At 54.8% G+C, this 17205-nt stretch overlaps 6 protein-coding genes across 6 annotated transcripts; 3 read left to right on the forward strand and 3 right to left on the reverse strand.

Annotated features, from left to right (window-relative positions):
* Positions 1–1906: 1906 nt before the first annotated feature.
* On the forward strand, positions 1907–5687 carry V2A60_002149 (armadillo-type protein; the record flags this gene model as incomplete). Its single annotated transcript, XM_083253500.1, has 9 exons — positions 1907–1996; positions 2248–2326; positions 2388–2854; positions 2917–3101; positions 3163–4346; positions 4400–5080; positions 5130–5314; positions 5368–5491; positions 5539–5687. The coding sequence occupies 9 exons, from the start codon at positions 1907–1909 to the stop codon at positions 5685–5687; spliced, it is 3144 nt and encodes a 1047-aa protein (XP_083109626.1).
* Positions 5688–6182: 495 nt separating this feature from the next.
* V2A60_002150 (uncharacterized protein) lies at positions 6183–7192 on the reverse strand (the record flags this gene model as incomplete). Its single annotated transcript, XM_083253501.1, has 3 exons — positions 6183–6533; positions 6673–6827; positions 6958–7192. 3 exons carry the CDS (start codon positions 7190–7192, stop codon positions 6183–6185), a joined length of 741 nt encoding a protein of 246 aa, XP_083109627.1.
* Positions 7193–8462: 1270 nt separating this feature from the next.
* Positions 8463–10105, forward strand: V2A60_002151 (IMP 5'-nucleotidase; the record flags this gene model as incomplete). Its single annotated transcript, XM_083253502.1, has 4 exons — positions 8463–8487; positions 8598–8789; positions 8881–9186; positions 9279–10105. 4 exons carry the CDS (start codon positions 8463–8465, stop codon positions 10103–10105), a joined length of 1350 nt encoding a protein of 449 aa, XP_083109628.1.
* Positions 10106–11326: 1221 nt separating this feature from the next.
* On the forward strand, positions 11327–13431 carry V2A60_002152 (uncharacterized protein; the record flags this gene model as incomplete). Its single annotated transcript, XM_083253503.1, has 3 exons — positions 11327–11552; positions 11671–13009; positions 13140–13431. 3 exons carry the CDS (start codon positions 11327–11329, stop codon positions 13429–13431), a joined length of 1857 nt encoding a protein of 618 aa, XP_083109629.1.
* A 333-nt stretch (positions 13432–13764) lies between these two features.
* Positions 13765–14541, reverse strand: V2A60_002153 (uncharacterized protein; the record flags this gene model as incomplete). The annotated part of the gene is made up of 1 exon (XM_083253504.1): positions 13765–14541. The coding sequence occupies one exon, from the start codon at positions 14539–14541 to the stop codon at positions 13765–13767; it is 777 nt and encodes a 258-aa protein (XP_083109630.1).
* A 767-nt stretch (positions 14542–15308) lies between these two features.
* On the reverse strand, positions 15309–15569 carry V2A60_002154 (uncharacterized protein; the record flags this gene model as incomplete). The annotated part of the gene is made up of 1 exon (XM_083253505.1): positions 15309–15569. One exon carries the CDS (start codon positions 15567–15569, stop codon positions 15309–15311), a length of 261 nt encoding a protein of 86 aa, XP_083109631.1.
* Between the last annotated feature and the right edge of the window lie 1636 nt (positions 15570–17205).

The raw sequence follows: 17205 nt of genomic DNA on the forward strand, positions 1-17205 counted from the left end.
TGGTGGATGAGGTACCTGTGGCTTGGAGCTGTGGCGGCAAACCCAGTTATTGGTAGGTAAGCAAGCGGGTACCAAAAAACATGGCCACTTTTGAGCCTTTTTTTATAATACTACTATATAACTAATAATAAGTTATATAATAAATATATAAAAATATAGGTAGATTATTTACTCCTTATACTTATCTCCTATATAAAGAAATAATTTATTAGAGTTTTATTCTAGCTTAGAGGAGGGATAATAATCTTAAATAAAAATTCAAATAGAATTTATATTTATTAAAATAATATATTCTAAAGGCTATAGTTTACTTTATACTGATATTTTTGATATTATAGCTTATCTCATATAGAAGCTCTATTATATTAAATTTAAGACTTACTTGATTTATCTAGAATTATCTAGAATTAACTATAGTAGTGTCTTTTTTGGTGATGATCCTAAAAAGCGGCCATGTTTTTTGGTACCCGCTTGGTAAGTAGGCAAGGAAGGAAGTAAGTACGGAGTACTCATTACTGACTGGCCCGCCACCGGGCCGTGCGTGGATGACGCATCGGGGTGGGAGCAGGCTTGGTGCCAAGACAGAAGAAATTAAGCTTGAATATCGGCAGAGTGATGGGAACACGGATGTCTTGTATTATTTGCATGCAAGTTGAAGGTCACCCTTGATCGGGGGGTGGTGTTCAGTTGTCTTGTCTGTTGTACGGAGGAGTTGTCATGGAGCGCAGAGTTCAGCCGTACAGAGGATTTGCTGGGCGGCTGCCACGAAACGAAAGATCCGGCACCGTGTGTAGCCGGCCGACGTGTGTGGCTGGTGGTGGTTTCAGGGATTGTTCCAGTTGGGAGGGAGGGAAGTAAGTAGAAGTGGTGAATGACCACAGAACTGGATTGGGCTATTTTTTTTTTTCTTGGCGCACTGGAAGATGTTGGGATAGCAGGATAGTTTCTCAAAGATCTGTACAATAAAACAAGAAAAAAGCATCGCGCATTGTCTTCTACATGCCCAAGTCATGTCTCGACGAGAGCAGCTTGACATGACTAAGTACCTCTTTAGGGGTCTCCCTTCTTAGCGCCGTCATTGAGTGGCTGGCGAGTGAGTGCCTTCATCAGGGGGCCTTTGGGGGGAGCTGCCCACCGCCTTTGGCCAGGGACCAGACGGGGTACACAAGTGCCAAAAATACATGAGCGGCCATTCAAGGTACAAGAGAAAATATTGCGCCTGGCTCGTATTTCTTGGTCAAGACAGCCCCTCCATTGATGTACCTGGATACTTGTCAAGCACAAGCACAAGCATCCTGGTAAATAGGTAGGTACAGACAGACAGACAGACAGCCTCAGTACCGCCTACTGCCTTACTTGCTTGCCACCACCACCAGCCACAACGAGACCTCAGGTACCTGGCCATCTGCTGGCAGTCTCATACTATTCCCAAGTATCACAATCACTCACTCACCTTGCTTCTTCCTCGTTCTTCTCTCATTCAATCCTCGTGGCCGGTAGCCCATACCACCCACCCAACATCCATTCATCCACATTAACATATCACCAAGTCTACATTTTCATTTGATCCTCATCAGTATAAATATATTTCTATATTTCTAACTTCCCTTACTGTTTTCTCGTCTTCTTCTTCCTCTCTCCCCTTTCATTCTTGCCCGCCTGCCTTGACTTGATGCCCCGCCACCAATAAACAGCACCCTTTTTTTTTTTCTGCCCGCCAAAATCTCGTCCACCTATTTTGCCCACATACATACAGACACTGGCAGAACAGAGAGAGCCCACTTGTTCGCCCACCATCCGTCCGCCGCCCGCCGCCGCCGCCGCCCCTCTACCCAAAGACGCAACGCAGAGCGAGCCTCTTCTCCAAACATTCAAACCACCACAACCCGCTCCAAGATACGTCGCCATGGACACTGCCGCCGTCAGGGGCTTGCTCGCCGCGAGTCTGCTTCCCGATGCGGATAATAGACGTCGTGCCGAGCTTCAACTCAAGCAGGTATGTCGCCCGCGCGCCCGACCCGTTCCCCCCCTTTGACCCTTGACCGTCTTCTTCTCTCCATATCTTTTTTTCGACTACCATTTTTGCCCCCCCACGACGATGCGCATCCCTCCCGTTGTGTACGCCACCTACCACGGCAAATGCCCTCGACCGCGAACCTGCGCAATACTCCGGATTCGCACTGTCTTCATTTTTTTTGCTCATCATGGTTCAAAAAGAAATCTTCGTACTAATTCCCTTGCCTGCAGATTGAAGAAGAGCTCGGCTTCCTCGTCTGCCTCCTCGACATTCTCGAGGCGGAACAAGATGCTAGTGTGCGCCTGGCTAGTATGTTTCGTCCTCCATGCCCTCGATTCACTTCTTGCACCGCCTTCTCACATCATTTTAGCAATCATCTACCTCAAAAACCGCGTCAATCGATCATGGTACACCACTGAACCCGTCACCGCTGGCAAGCTGATACCCGACGAGGAAAAGGATCGCATCCGTGACCGCCTTGTACCTCTGCTCGCCAACTCCGACCCCCTCGTTCGCCAGCAGCTTATCCCCATCATCCAGCGTGTTCTCCAGGCCGATTTTCCCAGCCGATGGCCCAACTTCATGGGCTTCACCTCGGAACTGCTCAACACGAACAACCCCTCCTCCGTTCTCGCCGGTCTGCAGTGTCTCCTCGCCATCTGCCGTGCTTTCCGCTTCAAAGCCACCAACGGTGACGACAGGCAGCACTTTGACAGCATAGTCGAGGCCAGCTTCCCTCGCCTGCTGGCCATTTGCAACGAACTTGTCAACCAGGAGAGCGACGAGGCTGGTGAGATGCTTCACCTGGCTCTCAAGACTTACAAGCACGCTACATGGGTACACATTTCTTTTTTTTCAATGCGGCGGCCTCTAGTACACTCTCTCTGACTCTCTTCTAGCTCGAGCTCGCCCCCGCTCTGCGTGTTCCCGAGACCAACATCGCCTGGTGTACCGTTTTCCTCCAGACCGTTGCCAAGGCCGCCCCTGCCAGTGCCATGCAGGATGAACCAAGCGAACGCGAGATTCACCACTGGTGGAAGGCCAAGAAATGGGCTTACTTCAACCTGAACCGTCTGTTCATCAGGTATTCCTTTCTCTTCTTTTTGGTCATTCCCTCGTTACCCTCCGCTAACCTCGGCCCCCAGACATGGTAACCCTACTGTTCCTGGCAAAGAGAGCGACGCTCTCGCCTTTGCCAAGAACTTCATCGCCAACATTGCTCCCGAGATCCTCAAGCATTACCTCCACGAGATTGAAAAGTGGGTGGCCAAGACCTCTTGGCTCAGCCGGCCCTGCCTCTCCTACACACTCATCTTCCTCGATGAGGCCGTTGGCCCCAAGGAGATGTGGCCGCACCTCAAGCCGCACCTGACTAATCTTGTCACCCATTTCGTCTTTCCCGTACTATGCCTGACCGAGGACGATCTCGAAAAGTTCGAAGACGAGCCCGAAGAATACCTTCACCGCAAGCTCACATATTTCGAGGAGGCTTCGGCCCCCGACGTGGCTGCTACCAACTTCCTCGTGAACCTCACCAAGCAGCGACGCAAGGAGACGTTTGAAATCCTCAAGTTTGTCAACGCCGTTGTCAATGAGTACGAAGAAGCTGCTCCTGAAGCCAAGAACCACGTCGCAAAGGAGGGTGCTCTGCGCATGATTGGTACCCTCGCCCCCGTTATTCTCGGCAAAAAGAGCCCCATCGCCGATCAGATTGAATACTTCCTCGTCCGATACGTCTTCCCCGACTTCAAGAGCCCTCAGGGCTACCTTCGTGCACGTGCCTGTGACACCATTGAAAAGTTTGAGCAGCTCGATTTTCAGGACCAGAACAATCTGCTTACCATCTACCGCCATATTCTCGACGGCATGGCCGATGAAGCTCTTCCCGTCCGTATCACCGCTGCTCTCGCCCTGCAGCCTCTTATCCGCCACGACGTTATTCGCCAGCACATGAAGCAGAGCATCCCTACAATCATGCAACAGCTCCTGAAGCTCGCAAACGAGGCCGATATTGACGCACTTGCCAACGTCATGGAGGACTTTGTCGAGGTCTTTGCCACCGAACTCACTCCTTTTGCCGTCGCCCTGTGCGAACAGCTTAGAGACACATACCTGCGCATCGTTCGCGAGCTCCTTGAGAAGGAGAGCAAGGCTGGCGATGACGATGAACTATACATTGCCTACGATGACAAGAGCATCACCGCTCTTGGTGTCCTGCAGACCATTGGAACCCTGGTTCTGACTTTGGAGAGCACCCCCGATGTGCTCCTTCACATTGAAGCCGTCCTGATGCCTGTCATCAAGGTCACTCTCGAGAACAAGCTCTACGGTCAGTTGATCCGAGCCCAGTCCGCGCAGACCAAACTAACAAACTTGACACAGATCTGTATAACGAGGCATTCGAAATCATTGACAGCTGCACATTCACCGCCAAGGCCATTTCCCCCAATATGTGGCAGGCGTTTGAGCTCATCCACACAACCTTCAAGTCCGGCGCCGAATTCTACCTCGAAGACATGCTGCCTGCTCTAGACAACTTTGTCCAGTACGGTGCACCACAGCTAGTTCAGAAACCCGAATATGTCCAGGCCCTCTACGAGATGGTTTCCGACATGTTCGCTGATCCGCGCCAGGGTGGTGTCGAGAGAATATGCGCCTGCAAGCTGGCAGAAGCCCTCATGCTTAGTCTTCGTGGAGGCATTGACCAGTTCATCGAGGGGTTCATCTCCATGGCCATGACTGTGCTGTCGGACCAACCGGACGTCAAGCCCAAGAGCTACAAAATCTACCTCGTAGAAATGGTGATCAACGCCATCCATTATAATCCTCTTCTGAGTCTTCAGATTCTCGAGGCCAAGGGCTGGACGAACCGTTTCTTCAGCCTGTGGTTCGGAAGTATGTCTTCCTTCAGCCGTGTGCACGACAAGAAGCTCTGTATCGTCGCCATCTCTGCCCTTCTCAACCTCAACCACGAGCAAGTTCCTCACAGCGTCTCTGTTGGGTGGCCGCGCCTGCTCCAGGGAATCACTGAGCTCTTCCGTACTCTGCCTGGCGCCCTCAAGAGTAAGCCACCTCGAAGTGCATCGCCAACCATGATACTAACCTACTGCAGACCGCGAGGAGGCTCTCCGTGACGACCCTTACTTCTCCACCAACTACAGTTATGATGACGATGACGAGTGGGACGAGGATGAATCCAAATGGGAAGCTGAGGAAGAGGTAGAGGCCGTTGTCGAGGAGGAGGCAACCGAAGCCAAGGAAGAAAGCAACGCCTATCTCGAGTTTCTGCATGGCGAGGTAGGAAGCCAATGGATCGCTCAACAAGTCGAATTCGCTAACATTTTTTTCAGGCCCAAAAGTTCAGCCGGGCGATTGACGACGATGAAGAAGATGAGCTGCGAGAAGACAGCGTTCTGCTCGAGTCACCACTAGACAAGGTTGAGCCGTACCAGCTCTTCCGTGATACTCTGCTAAGTAAGTAGTCCGCAAGGTTGAATTGCAGCACGTGCTAACAATTCCAGAAATGCAACAAGAGCAGCCCCAGTTCTACAGCAGCTTGGCTGGTCAGTTGTCGGCAGAGGAGCAAAATGTGCTTCAGACCATTGTTGCCAAGGCCGAGGCAATCGCCGCACAACAGGGACAACAACCACCCAATGGGGGTGCCAACTAGACTTGGCGAGCATTTTTCAATATAGCGAGGAAACGTTGGGGGCCAGGGGCGGCGTGCCGTATGTTCACGGCATGGCGGCTCTGGTGATGAGCACAAGAGCAAGCGGTGGATAGCATCAAGATACCTAAGACAGGCGATGATTACGGGTGTTCGGGACACACGGTTGGGCCGTGTGGGAAACAAACCCTTTTATATATAGTAGGTAGTGATACGGGGCGGATGGCAATTGCTTCGGAAGTGGTTTGTCAAAGTCCAAGTCCGAGCCGCGGTTTTGGCCAGCGTGGGCGGCGCCCTGTCTAGCAGATGTGAGCAAGAAAAGAATAATGATTTACTTTGTTCAAATTTGTCTATCGTCATAATCATTTTCTGTCGTCTACCGATTCCCAGTACATTCTAAAGTGCTCGTGAAAAAAAAAAAGGGTAGCTCGTTACCCGTCGGATGGCATCGATGGGGGATGGATACCAGCAGAGCTTCAGGTTGAAGTCTTGCCTTGGTTACTGCGCTTTCGCCCAGACGTCTCTCCACACGAGAAGCGTGCTCAGGGTCATGATGCAGCCAATGGTTACGTCGTCGATGGCGACCCAACCGATGAAGGACGCGGGCAGGCAAAGGTCCAGCGCGTCAATGACGAGGCGTCTCAGCGGCGGGGGCGGGGGCGGGGGATGCTGCTGCTGCTGCTGCTGCTCCCTCTTGGAGGATCTGGCAGGGGACCTCGAGAGGAGGAGGCCGGCGCGCCGGATGACGGTGCGGACAATGGAGGCGAGGATGGCGTAGAGCCAAAACTTGTTGGCCTCGACGAGGACGGGTCTGTACCAGGGCAAGACGTGGATTTTCATGTCGTGGAGCTACAAAGATGCAGTATCAGGATCAACATTGATCACAAGGGGAAGACGAAGAGGAGGGAAAAGAAGAAGAAGAGACAAGCAAAGACAGAAGGAAAAAAGCAAAAAGAGAAGGGGGATCCATGAGGAGTGAGTGCCATACCATGGTCAGGTTCTCGAGGGCAAAGTACATGAGCAGGCAGCTCCATTCCACCAGGTCCAAGGTTTTATACACCAGCGATGCATGCTCTTTGGCGATGGTGTCGAGGACGTTGTGGATGCAGTCCAGGAGCACAAAAAATCGCAGATATCGTCTTGCTAATTTATGGTTTGTCTACGTTAGCTCTCCATCGTTTTGTCATGTACACTGGGTAGAATTTTTGGTGGTGGTGGTGGTGGTGGCGGCGTGTGTGTGTATGTGTGTGTATGTGTGTGTGTGCGTGTGTACCGAGATCCAACTGCGCAGATGCGATAAAGCTGCGCGTCGCCACCACCTCATCGGCCGCCTTGGCGGAGATGATGACGAGACCTTGAAAGAGGCGCAGCGTCAGGTCTAGGCCGGCGGTCGTGCCGAAGAATTTGCAGGCTTGCCGGAGGAGAGACGGCAAAGGCTGCTGCGGCGGCGGCCGTGGTGGTGGAGATGTGCGGCGCTGCGACTTGGTCTTGGACTTGGACTTGGCCATGGCGCGCGACCAAGGGGAAAAAAAGGTTTTAAATAAAAGAAAACAATAAAATAAAGCTCAAAGGTTGCAGTTGTGTATGGATAGATGAATATAGGCTGGAGTGAGCGAGTTGGAAAGAGCTCATGGATGCAGACGGTTGGGGCTTATTATGAGAGAGGCGCGGAAAAAAAGGACGAGGTCGGTGTAGCTGCAAGCAAGGAAGCCGCGCGGGCCCCCGAGGGCCGGAGTTTTGGCGCGCGCCACGTTTCTGTCATTGCAAATCATTCTTTGTTTGCCTGGCTTCTGTAAGAGAGAAAAACAGATTTGAATCTGAGGTAGGCTCGTTGTCCTTTTCTCTGTTGTTGTACTTATGTGTGGGAAAAGCTCACCGCCGCCCGCCATCATCAGTTATAACGCACCGGGGGCTGGATTGAGAGGCGAAAAAAATCGAGTTTCCGAAATTGACGTCCATTCCGCAATCCGACTTAGCCAGATAACTCCTTGAGAGGTTTTTCTTCTAGATGAAAAAAAAAAAAACACCGCACGCGTCATCCTTCTCAGAGTCGTTGGATGCGGCTCTCCAACGGGCTCCACGTCGCCGCAACGCCAAATCACGGTGCATGGCCTTGTAAAGATGCGACGAACATAAAGGCAAAACTAAATTGTATAACTCGTTTGGTCATTCCCCCCCCCCCCTCCTCCTCTCTTTTTTTTTCTTCGATCTGTCGACCACTTGATTGGCTATAATGCAGCACTCTACCACTGCATCGGAGCTGGCCGGCCCCGACACAGAGGGGACCCCAGGATCGGCCATGGCGTTTCTGCATTGGCGCATCGAGACTTTTGCGTACAGATGCTCCGGACCACTGCACAAAGAAACGAATGCAGCAACCACTGCTTTCTATCCTTACTGTTTATGCATTATTTGATCGTCAGTATTCTTTAATCTTTGATCTGCAGAAGCAAGGCTTAGCTCTCGGCACTCTCCGCCTGTTGCACGAATCGAGTGGGGCACGTGATGACTCTGGGCGGGCCGTTTGAACGGCCATAGAGTAAGTAAACCCTTCAACAGAAACAATACGCATGCAGCATTTCATTTCCTTTATATAATCGAAAATCTGACAGGCGACTCTGTCTATTCATCAAGAGACGGCTTCCCTACCAGTCGATGTCGAGGGGCTGAACAGTAAAACGCACCATACCTTCCAGCCTCCGCAAACGCTCAACCCCGCCCAGACCGATCTCATCGCGCCCGCTCACTTCACCTCACCGTCGGTGAGCCAGAAGAATTATGACGACCCGATACCGCGTTGAATGTAAGTAACTTCTTGGAGTGGCGCCATGTGGTTATGACGTACTATTCTCACCTTCCTTCGTGGTTGACCCGTGCCCCCCTCCAACAACTCACTGACTGGCCTCTATAAAGATGCGCTCAAGACGCACCGACGAGACCAATTCATCGAATGGGTCAAGGGTCTCCTCGCCGTGCCCTTTGTCCTCTACTCGCAGCCCACGGGCCTCGTCGGAGATGGCACCAGCATCGCCAAGATGTCCGAGGAGGCGCATCGCCGATACGCCGAGATCATGCGCGACGTGGAAATGATGATTGACGACCACAGTACGCGCAGACGCCGCCCTTTTCCAACCTGGCTACCCAAAAAGAGACCCTGATGCTGACGCCTTTCCTCCTTGTCTTTGTCATTTGATAGTTGCCCGACAAAACCAGGATTCCCCCATACCGTCCAAGCTTGGTATGCTGGTCCCGACAGCCGGACCCTTCTTCACCAGGTTACCGCTGGAAGCGGCCTTCAAGTACCAGGACCGCAAGCGTTACATTTCCTGCCGCCGGTACGTGGCACCGTCGTTTAACGATGTTCGCCTCGTTCTCAACTCGGCCCAGATCATGGCCGTGACCAACGGCACTCTGCAGCTTGCCACGTTTGACGGTGATGTCACGCTATACGAGGACGGTCAAAATTTGGAGCCCAGCAGCCCCGTCGTGTCTCGCCTAATGAGTACGTGTCTTTTCTTTTCTTCCTTCCACTCGGCCCATCATATCGTGCCGTACTGTGGTGGGGGCAACATGAACCTGACAGTTTTGTTCCAGACCTCCTGCGCAACAATATCAAAATCGGCATCGTCACAGCCGCCGGCTACACGACGGCCGACGGCTACTACGGGCGCCTGCACGGCCTGCTCGAGACCGTTGCCGCGTCGACGGAGCTCGACCCCGTGCAGAAGCAGAACCTCGTCATCATGGGCGGCGAGGCCAACTACCTCTTTGAGTACTCGCAGTCGTCGCCGCACCGCCTCGCGCCCGTGCCGCGCGCACAGTGGCTGACGCCCGAGATGGCGTCGTGGTCCGAGTCGGACATTACCGCGCTCCTCGACGTCGCCGAGACGGCCCTCCGCGACTGCGTCCGCTCCATGAACCTGCCCGCGCGACTCATCCGCAAGGACCGCGCCGTCGGCATCATCCCGGATCCGCCGCACGTCCAGATTGCGCGCGAGAGCCTCGAGGAGACGGTCCTGGTCGTGCAGCGCATCCTGGAGCTCGGCAGCTTGGGCCTGCGGGAGCAGGCCGCCGCCGCGGCGCCTGGCAGCGGTGGCAGCGGTAGCAACAGCAAGCGGGGCGTGCCCTTTTGCGCTTTCAACGGCGGCCGCGACGTCTTCGTCGACATTGGCGACAAGTCGTGGGGCGTGGCCGTCTGCCAGCAGTGGTTCGGGCGACGCGCCGACGCGGGCGCCGCGCCGCCCGCCAGCACCGCCATCAAGGGCGAGAACACGCTGCACGTCGGCGACCAGTTCCTCAGCGCGGGCAGCAACGACTTCAAGGCGCGCAGCGTGGGCACGACGGCGTGGATCGCGAGCCCCTCGGAGACGGTCGAGCTGCTGGACGAGCTGGCGGACTTGACGCAGAAGAAGCTGGCGTGAATCTCTCTGTAGAAGCCATCATTTTTGTTTTTTTCCAAAGGTACGAGAACAAGGTTGCCATTTCAACGAGGTACAATACAAAACATTAGCATATCACTCTTCAACATGTAATATATAACAAACTCCATGCATTTTTTCATTCTGGGTGCTGTTCTCTAATCTAGTCTTATTGGCCATTCTGGACCGTTGTGAGTATCTGCTGCTTTCCCCCGTCTTCGGCGTTACTCGGATGCGGATTACCATTATGGACAGTCGAAAAAATTGCACCTAGATTTCGGCTGCGAGGGAGAAGGGGCAGAGTCTTGTTAGTCGTGTGCCGTCAGTCTTCCTCTTGTTGGCCGAAGCGCGAGCTTTTGTGTGTTGGTCCTTAACACTGGGCTCGTCTGCCCACCAAAGAAGCTAGACGATCCCCGTCGGCAGCTAGACAGAGCGCGAAGCCCATGCCTCCGGCACAGGCGCCGGCGGGGAGCTTGTCCCGCGGGGGGGGGGGGGGCTGTCGTCTCGACCTTTTTTTTTGTCGCGGCTGGGGTCGACCGCCCGCTCGGTACCGCCAGCCGCGCGCCCGTCATGCCGATGCCCGCTCCGGAGAGGCCTATGTCCCCCGCTTTGTCGCGGGCCTTGTTGTTGGGCAAAACTCGCCGGACGGCTTGGTGGCGGGGGCCGGCGAGTCGTGCCGCTCGCGGCGTCTCGGCGCTCCAGCACGACGATTTCCAATCCAGTTCATTTCCGCCAGTCTCGATCCTAGGCTTGTAATAATCTACGATGGGACTTCAAAGACGCCTTGTTTGTTTCAAACTGGCGTTGAGCATGCCTGCGGCTCTACTGGGAAACTACTTGATTTGATAGGTAAATTGTGTAGAATTTTATTTTGTAAATGCTCAACGTTGGCGTCGGGTCTGAAATACTCCCGTACCTGGGGGCCTGTTTTCTTACCAGCAATGTTAAAGTGTATATTCCATTCATTAGGAACATACTTTGGTGCCTGCTCATATTCGCCCCCGTTTAGGAACTCGCGCCAAACAGTCCCGAAGATGCGCTCCTCGCCGCTAATAAAAAAGAGATCACTGACGCAGCGCTGACATAACCACCCGAGATGACCATAAGCGGCGCCAAAGTTTATTATGGGAACAAACCGAGATTTTTTTTTTCTCTACAGTTGTTTTGTTTTCCTGTATTCCCATCATCTCTCATGAGCAAGTCGTGCCTGGCGTTTGGGAAATCATGTCTCTGGCGCAGCATCTGACCGTCGAGGACGAGTTCGAGTGCGACCTGCCCGACGACGGCGGCGACGACATCGACGGCGATGGTGACGTCGTCAACCATGCGCGCGGCTCGTGGCGGCGCATGAGCTTCGATGCGTTTGCGCCGGTACGGCCGCACTTTGACCTCGCCGAGGACAAGAGCCACCGAGAGGCCGCGTACAAGACGTCGACGCTGCGAAGAATCGGTACGTTTTTTTTCTTGCCGTCCTCACCGGGGGAACCTTGTCTTGTCTGCAAGGTCCGGGATGGTTTTTTTTTTAGCTAACAAAATGGGCTGCGGGTGGTGTGGGCGGGAACAAACAGTCCAAGTTGCGCTCGCAGTAATCTTTTGTTTTCTCGCATCTGGAATCGTGTTTGGGTTCGCCTCGATCAAGCCGATCCTCGTGTCCGAAGGTGTTTACAGCGAATTCTGCACCAACAGCGCGGGAACTGCAAGTCGCGGAGGGCGACGAGGAGGAGGAGGAGGAGGAGGAGGAGGAAGGGAGCGTCATGGGGCGGCGCCGTGCGCGGAGCAGGAAATTCGGCTAAATCTCCTCTTCATCGTCGCCTCGGTGACAACAAACACGTCGAGCCTGTTTGCGGGATATACGCTGGACCGCTTCGGCCGCCGCTGGTGCGCGACGGTGGCGGCGGGATTCCTGGCGGTCGGCGCGCTGATGATGGCCTCGCACGGCAGGCTGCTCTACCAGCTGGACGGGTACCTGCTGGGCCACTTCTTCCTCAGCCTGGGCGGCACCTTTCTCTTCCTCCCGAGCTTCCAGCTGTCCAATGCGTTTCCAAAGCACGCCGGCCTGGTCGTGGCCCTCGTCACCTGCGCCTTTGACGCGTCCTCTGCCGTCTTTTTCCTCTACCGGCTCGCCTGGGACGCCGCGGGCGGCAGCGGCGGCAGCAGCAGCAGCAACAGCATCAGCATCAGCAAGTTCTTCCTGGGCTACCTCGCCGTCCCCGCCGCCATCGTCGTCGCCGAGTGGACCGTCATGCCCCGGCAGCGCTACCACACCCTGCCCGAGCTGGAGCGCAAGATTGCCAAGGCGCGGGACGGCGCGGCCGACGTGCACGCCTCCGACGACGACCTGCCGGACGCGCGCGCGCTGCTGCGGGTGCGCAGCCGCCGCGCCGAGCACCGCCGCGACAAGCTGGACCGCATCGAGAGCCTCGCGGGCGACGCGGCCGAGCGCGAGGAGGGTATGCGGCGGGGGCGGCGGCCCTCACATCAACAAGGGGACTGCAACGGCGGCGGGGGCGGCGGCGACGGCGTCTGGGGCGCGCTGCACGGGCGGCCGGTCGCGGCGCAGATGCGGACGCCCTTTTTCGCGCTGCTGCTGTGCGTCACCGCCTTCCAGATGCTGCGCATGAACTTGTTCATCGCGACCGTCGGGTCGCAGTACAGGCACATGCTCGGCCTCGACGGCGAGGCGCTGATCGCGGGCCTCTTCAACGCGGCGCTGCCGATCGGCGGCGTGGCGGCCACCCCCCTCATCGCCCTGCTGCTCAACAGCTGCAGCGTCGCCACCGTCCTGGGCGTCATGACCGGGGGCGTGGCGTTGATGGGTGTGCTCAACTGCTTCCCGTCCGTCCCCGCGGGCATCGCCACCGTCCTCGTCTTTGTCACGTTTCGGCCCTTTTACTACTCTGCTGTTTCGTAGGTTGTCGAATATTTTCCTGCAAAGAGAAAAAAAGACTTTGCGTTTCCCCCGTCTCCTTCCTTCCTTCCTTCCTTCTTTCTTCTTCTCTTCTTCCCACCCCCCCTGGCTAATGAATATCAATGTTAGGTATACCACCTCCAAGATTTTCGGCTTTGCCACATTCGGTCGGGTGTACGGCACCGTCATCTGTGCGTCTGGTGTCTTCAACCTGGTTCAGCCGGCACTGGAGAGCTGGCTGAACGTGCAGCTGCGGGGAAATCCGCTTTTGTTAAATATTGCATTGGGCATCGTGGGCACCGTCTTGGCTGCAGCGTTTACGGCCTACGTAAAATGGCAGAGCGTCGAGAACCGCAAGAGGTCGACGCATCCCGGCAGCCACCCCAACGGAGGTACATTGTATGGTACATTAACGTCATAGGTTTCCAGTAGTGTAATAAAAACACCACTCCAAGCCCATGTTTGCTCTTCCATACTGGACGCCATGCCACGACAATGGCACACTGCTGCGCACCTGCATGCGGGGTACACAGCTTTTCCACAACCTTTAACGCCAACATTACACAGCATATGCGTTTGTCTTTTGATCTTTGTGGTAAAATAGAAAGAGAAGTATGACTACATCTCGGTAATTCAAAATTTCGTATATCAAAGCCGTACAAGAAGGAAGTTCAGCAAAAACGTTTTCATATATCATCCATTTCAATCATTCAAAGGCATCCGTATCGAAGCGGTCCCAAGCGCGGCCCCCGCCTCATAGCCGAATCCTCATGTCCTGCTCATGTCGTAAGAGTGTTCTGTGAACCAATTCCAGCCCGACGTAGTCGTTTTCGAATTCCGACGAGTCCGCCCCCGGCGCGACGGGCCCGCGCTTCTTGGGCAGGCCGCCGCCGCGCGTCGCGCACGAGTCAAAGTCGACCAGGACCAGCGCGGGGCCGGCGTAGTCGACAAACATGATGTTGTCCGGGGCCACGTCGTTGTGGACGAGCTGCATGCCGTGAATGTGGCGGACGGCGGCGCGGAGCTGCGCCATGGCGCTCTCGGTGTCGACGGGGCACCGCCGGCGGATGCGCTCCGCCAGCGTCTCGGCGTAGCGGTCGAAGCAGAGTCCCGTGACCTCGCCGCGCCGGCCGACGGCGCAGCCGTGGAACCGGGCGACGTTGGGGTGCGGGCACGCGCGCAGGCGCAGGCCGATGCGCGCCTCGTGCTGCACGTACTGGCCGAGGGTCGGCGAGCCGTCGTACTCGGCGATGCGGACGCGCTTGACGTGCAGCCCGTACTTTTCCGGCTCCGCGCACACGGGCGTGCCGGCCTCGAGCGGCGGCCAGAGGTTGGCCCGGTCGACCTGCTGCAGGATGCACGACTCGATGGCCGGCAGCGCCTCCCGGGACGGGTACCGCCCGGCGACCCGGGCGTCCCAGAACTCCGACTTGTTGTACAGGTACATGACGTGCGTGTAGAGGAACATACGGACCCCGTCAATATCCCCCCAGCGCTCCTTCATCGAGTAGAACTCCCATTCCGGTTCCATTGGGACAAGGTTTGGGGTTGGGGGGAAGGGTCCGCGGCAGCGACAACAGCAGCGGCAGCGGGCGGCAGCGGAACAAAAGCGGGAAAAACAACGCGAGACGGACGGTTGTAAGTATTTAGTTGAGCGGCGACAGTGTTTTCGACAAAGAAGAGTGTGACAAAAGGGTGAGTGAGGGGATGGGGACTTTTTTCCCACCTCCTTCATGCGTCAAGTCAGCTCGTTCCCCCCTCCCCTTTCTTTGTGCGACCTCATAATGCATACAGTGGCAGAAAGGCTGTCTCTCACTGTCCCTTATCCGACGCGCATGCAGGTCTGTTTTGCTTTTTTTTTCCCGATTGCGTGAGTTGCGGCATGTTCTCTCGCATTCGGAGATTTAGGGACACTTGACCGCAGGGCACACGTTGTTTTGTAGAAGAGAGGCTAAAGACAGAGACAAAGGGGGAAAGCGGGCGTAAATGGCAAAAAAAGCAACGGAAGTGCAAAAAGGTTTCAAATAATTGTATTTCAATAGCGGTTAGGTCGTTTTTCGATCGCAGCGATGCGATGCGAGGCTGACTGGGTCCCGGCTCGATCGGGTTTGCGGGCGCCGCGGCGCGGCCAGACCCGGGTCAAAAAAGTAAAAAGAAAAGCCGAATACAACAGAACATTCCAACCCATGCAGTGTCACAAGATTCCTGCGGCCCCGGACTCGGAGAAAAGAAGAAAAAAAAAGAAAAAAAAAAGTAAAACAAAGCAAAGCAAAAGCAAAGACATGGGCGTGTTCCGCACTACTGATAGTTGTACCCTTGCACTGTCGCCACTGCGGCTGGCTTTGCAGGTCCCGTGTACTGGTATTGTACAGGACTCGGCGCGTAGACGGGCGGCGGCGGCGCCGCGGAAACGGGGGGAGGGTGAAACGGGGCTTGCTCGACGTCATTGGCAGCCTTGTTCCTTCTATGCTTGAGGTAGATGCCGCCGAGAACCGCAACAGCGAGGACAAAGATGATGGGGATGATGATGAGCTTGATTGCTCCGCCGACGAGACCCATTGTGAGAGCGGTGGGGATATGATGAGCCTTTGGTGAAGATGAGATAAATTGGGGCAAATAATGCAAGTGTATTGTTTGCCATCTTGCAGAAGCCGTCGAGGGCGGACTGGAGCGCATTATATCTTCCTACCACCGACGCCTTTTGCCGTCCGAGCCGGCCTTTCAGCGGCTTGCCCTACGTCGTTTTTTGACGGCGTAACCGTTCATTTGGACGTCTCCCATGATGATAGGCTCAGCGCCGTGCATCGTCGTAGTGCGAGGTTGCAGCAGGCGCTTCGAGAGAGTTTGTCGCTGGCCCGATACACTTGGTATGGGGACATGGCCCTCACAGCCACAACGCCCGGTTCGGCAACACGGAGCCGAACCGTTGCGGGCATCCCCACCGGATGCGACCGGTTTGGGTGGGCGATGAAGCGTAGCATCTAAATTGAGGAGGGAGCCGTCATTGGCTCCCGTCCCCCCTGGCTGTCTTACTCACCGCCGAGAAGCTAGCAAGCATCAGAAATGGATCTCGCTGGGGATGAATTCAGGCACAGGAATCATGCCGCCAAGGCCCAGGAGACCATGAAATACCATCGGCATTCTCGGCATCACGGATTTGTACGCAGATTCGGAGGGGTTGGTCATCGATCTGCTGCAGTCTTGAGCCCATAGAGCGACTCGAAACTGTACGCACATGTTATATGCGGGCGCTTACAACCTCATCTCTTTGATGCAATCCCGACCTGCACTCGCTGCACAGCCCCATTCGAGCGGGTTTCCCTTTTTGTCAGAAACACCCCCGGCTCGTGAGGCTAAGAACGTCCCGACGTGACAAGTCATTCTCCTATCCCGCAATCAAACTGTATGTAGAACAATCATGTTCCATTGATCAGTAGCAAAAATTGAATGGAAGAGGAACCCCGAAAACGAGGCGAAAGACGCATCACGTCGCCATGTCAGCATGTGAGCGGGCTGCCAGGACGTCACAATGCTAACCGCCCGGTCCAAGTTTGTTTCTACCTTTTTTTTTTATATCTCGGCGTCTATATCACCTGAACTATATTTACTTACACAGCCCGTGTGTACTCTACTTGGATCCTTCTCCTCTTCCATAGATGCTGCGAGTGGCGCAGCTGCATCGACTACCGCGCGCCGTTCTTCGCCGCACGTGTTGCCATCCTTTGTTCCGGGGCCACTAGGTCTAGCGACGAGAGAAACGTAATTGCACGCGTCCACTCAGGAGCATTTTCGTCTGTTTTCTTTTTCTCGTGGGCTGGATTGGTCAATTCACCCCAATTTTGGTCTGGGGTGAAGCAGGGTGATCTGGCACCGGCTAACTGAAGAGGTGCCCGAAACAGAAGAGAAAACAAAGGTTTGACTTTGGTGCAAGATTTACGAAGATATTCTGATGACTCTCGGAAATACGTCTTCTATATCAGATCGATTCGCTCCTTCTTGATTTATCGTCTCGGCAAGTTGTTGCTACACCGTCCTCCAATGCGCCTAGCGCACAGTTGTTAATATATATGTCTATAGTCAAATCGCATGGTTTCCAACTATCATTGATCGGTACAATTTTAATTTTTTTTTCTAAAAAAAAATCGGAAACTGACTGACTACTACCTCGGGTTTTTCGTAGCATTTTCCATGTCTG

This window comes from Cordyceps javanica, chromosome 1 (genome assembly GCF_051103115.1).
Source record: "Cordyceps javanica chromosome 1, complete sequence".
In the NCBI taxonomy this organism is placed as follows: domain Eukaryota; kingdom Fungi; phylum Ascomycota; class Sordariomycetes; order Hypocreales; family Cordycipitaceae; genus Cordyceps; species Cordyceps javanica.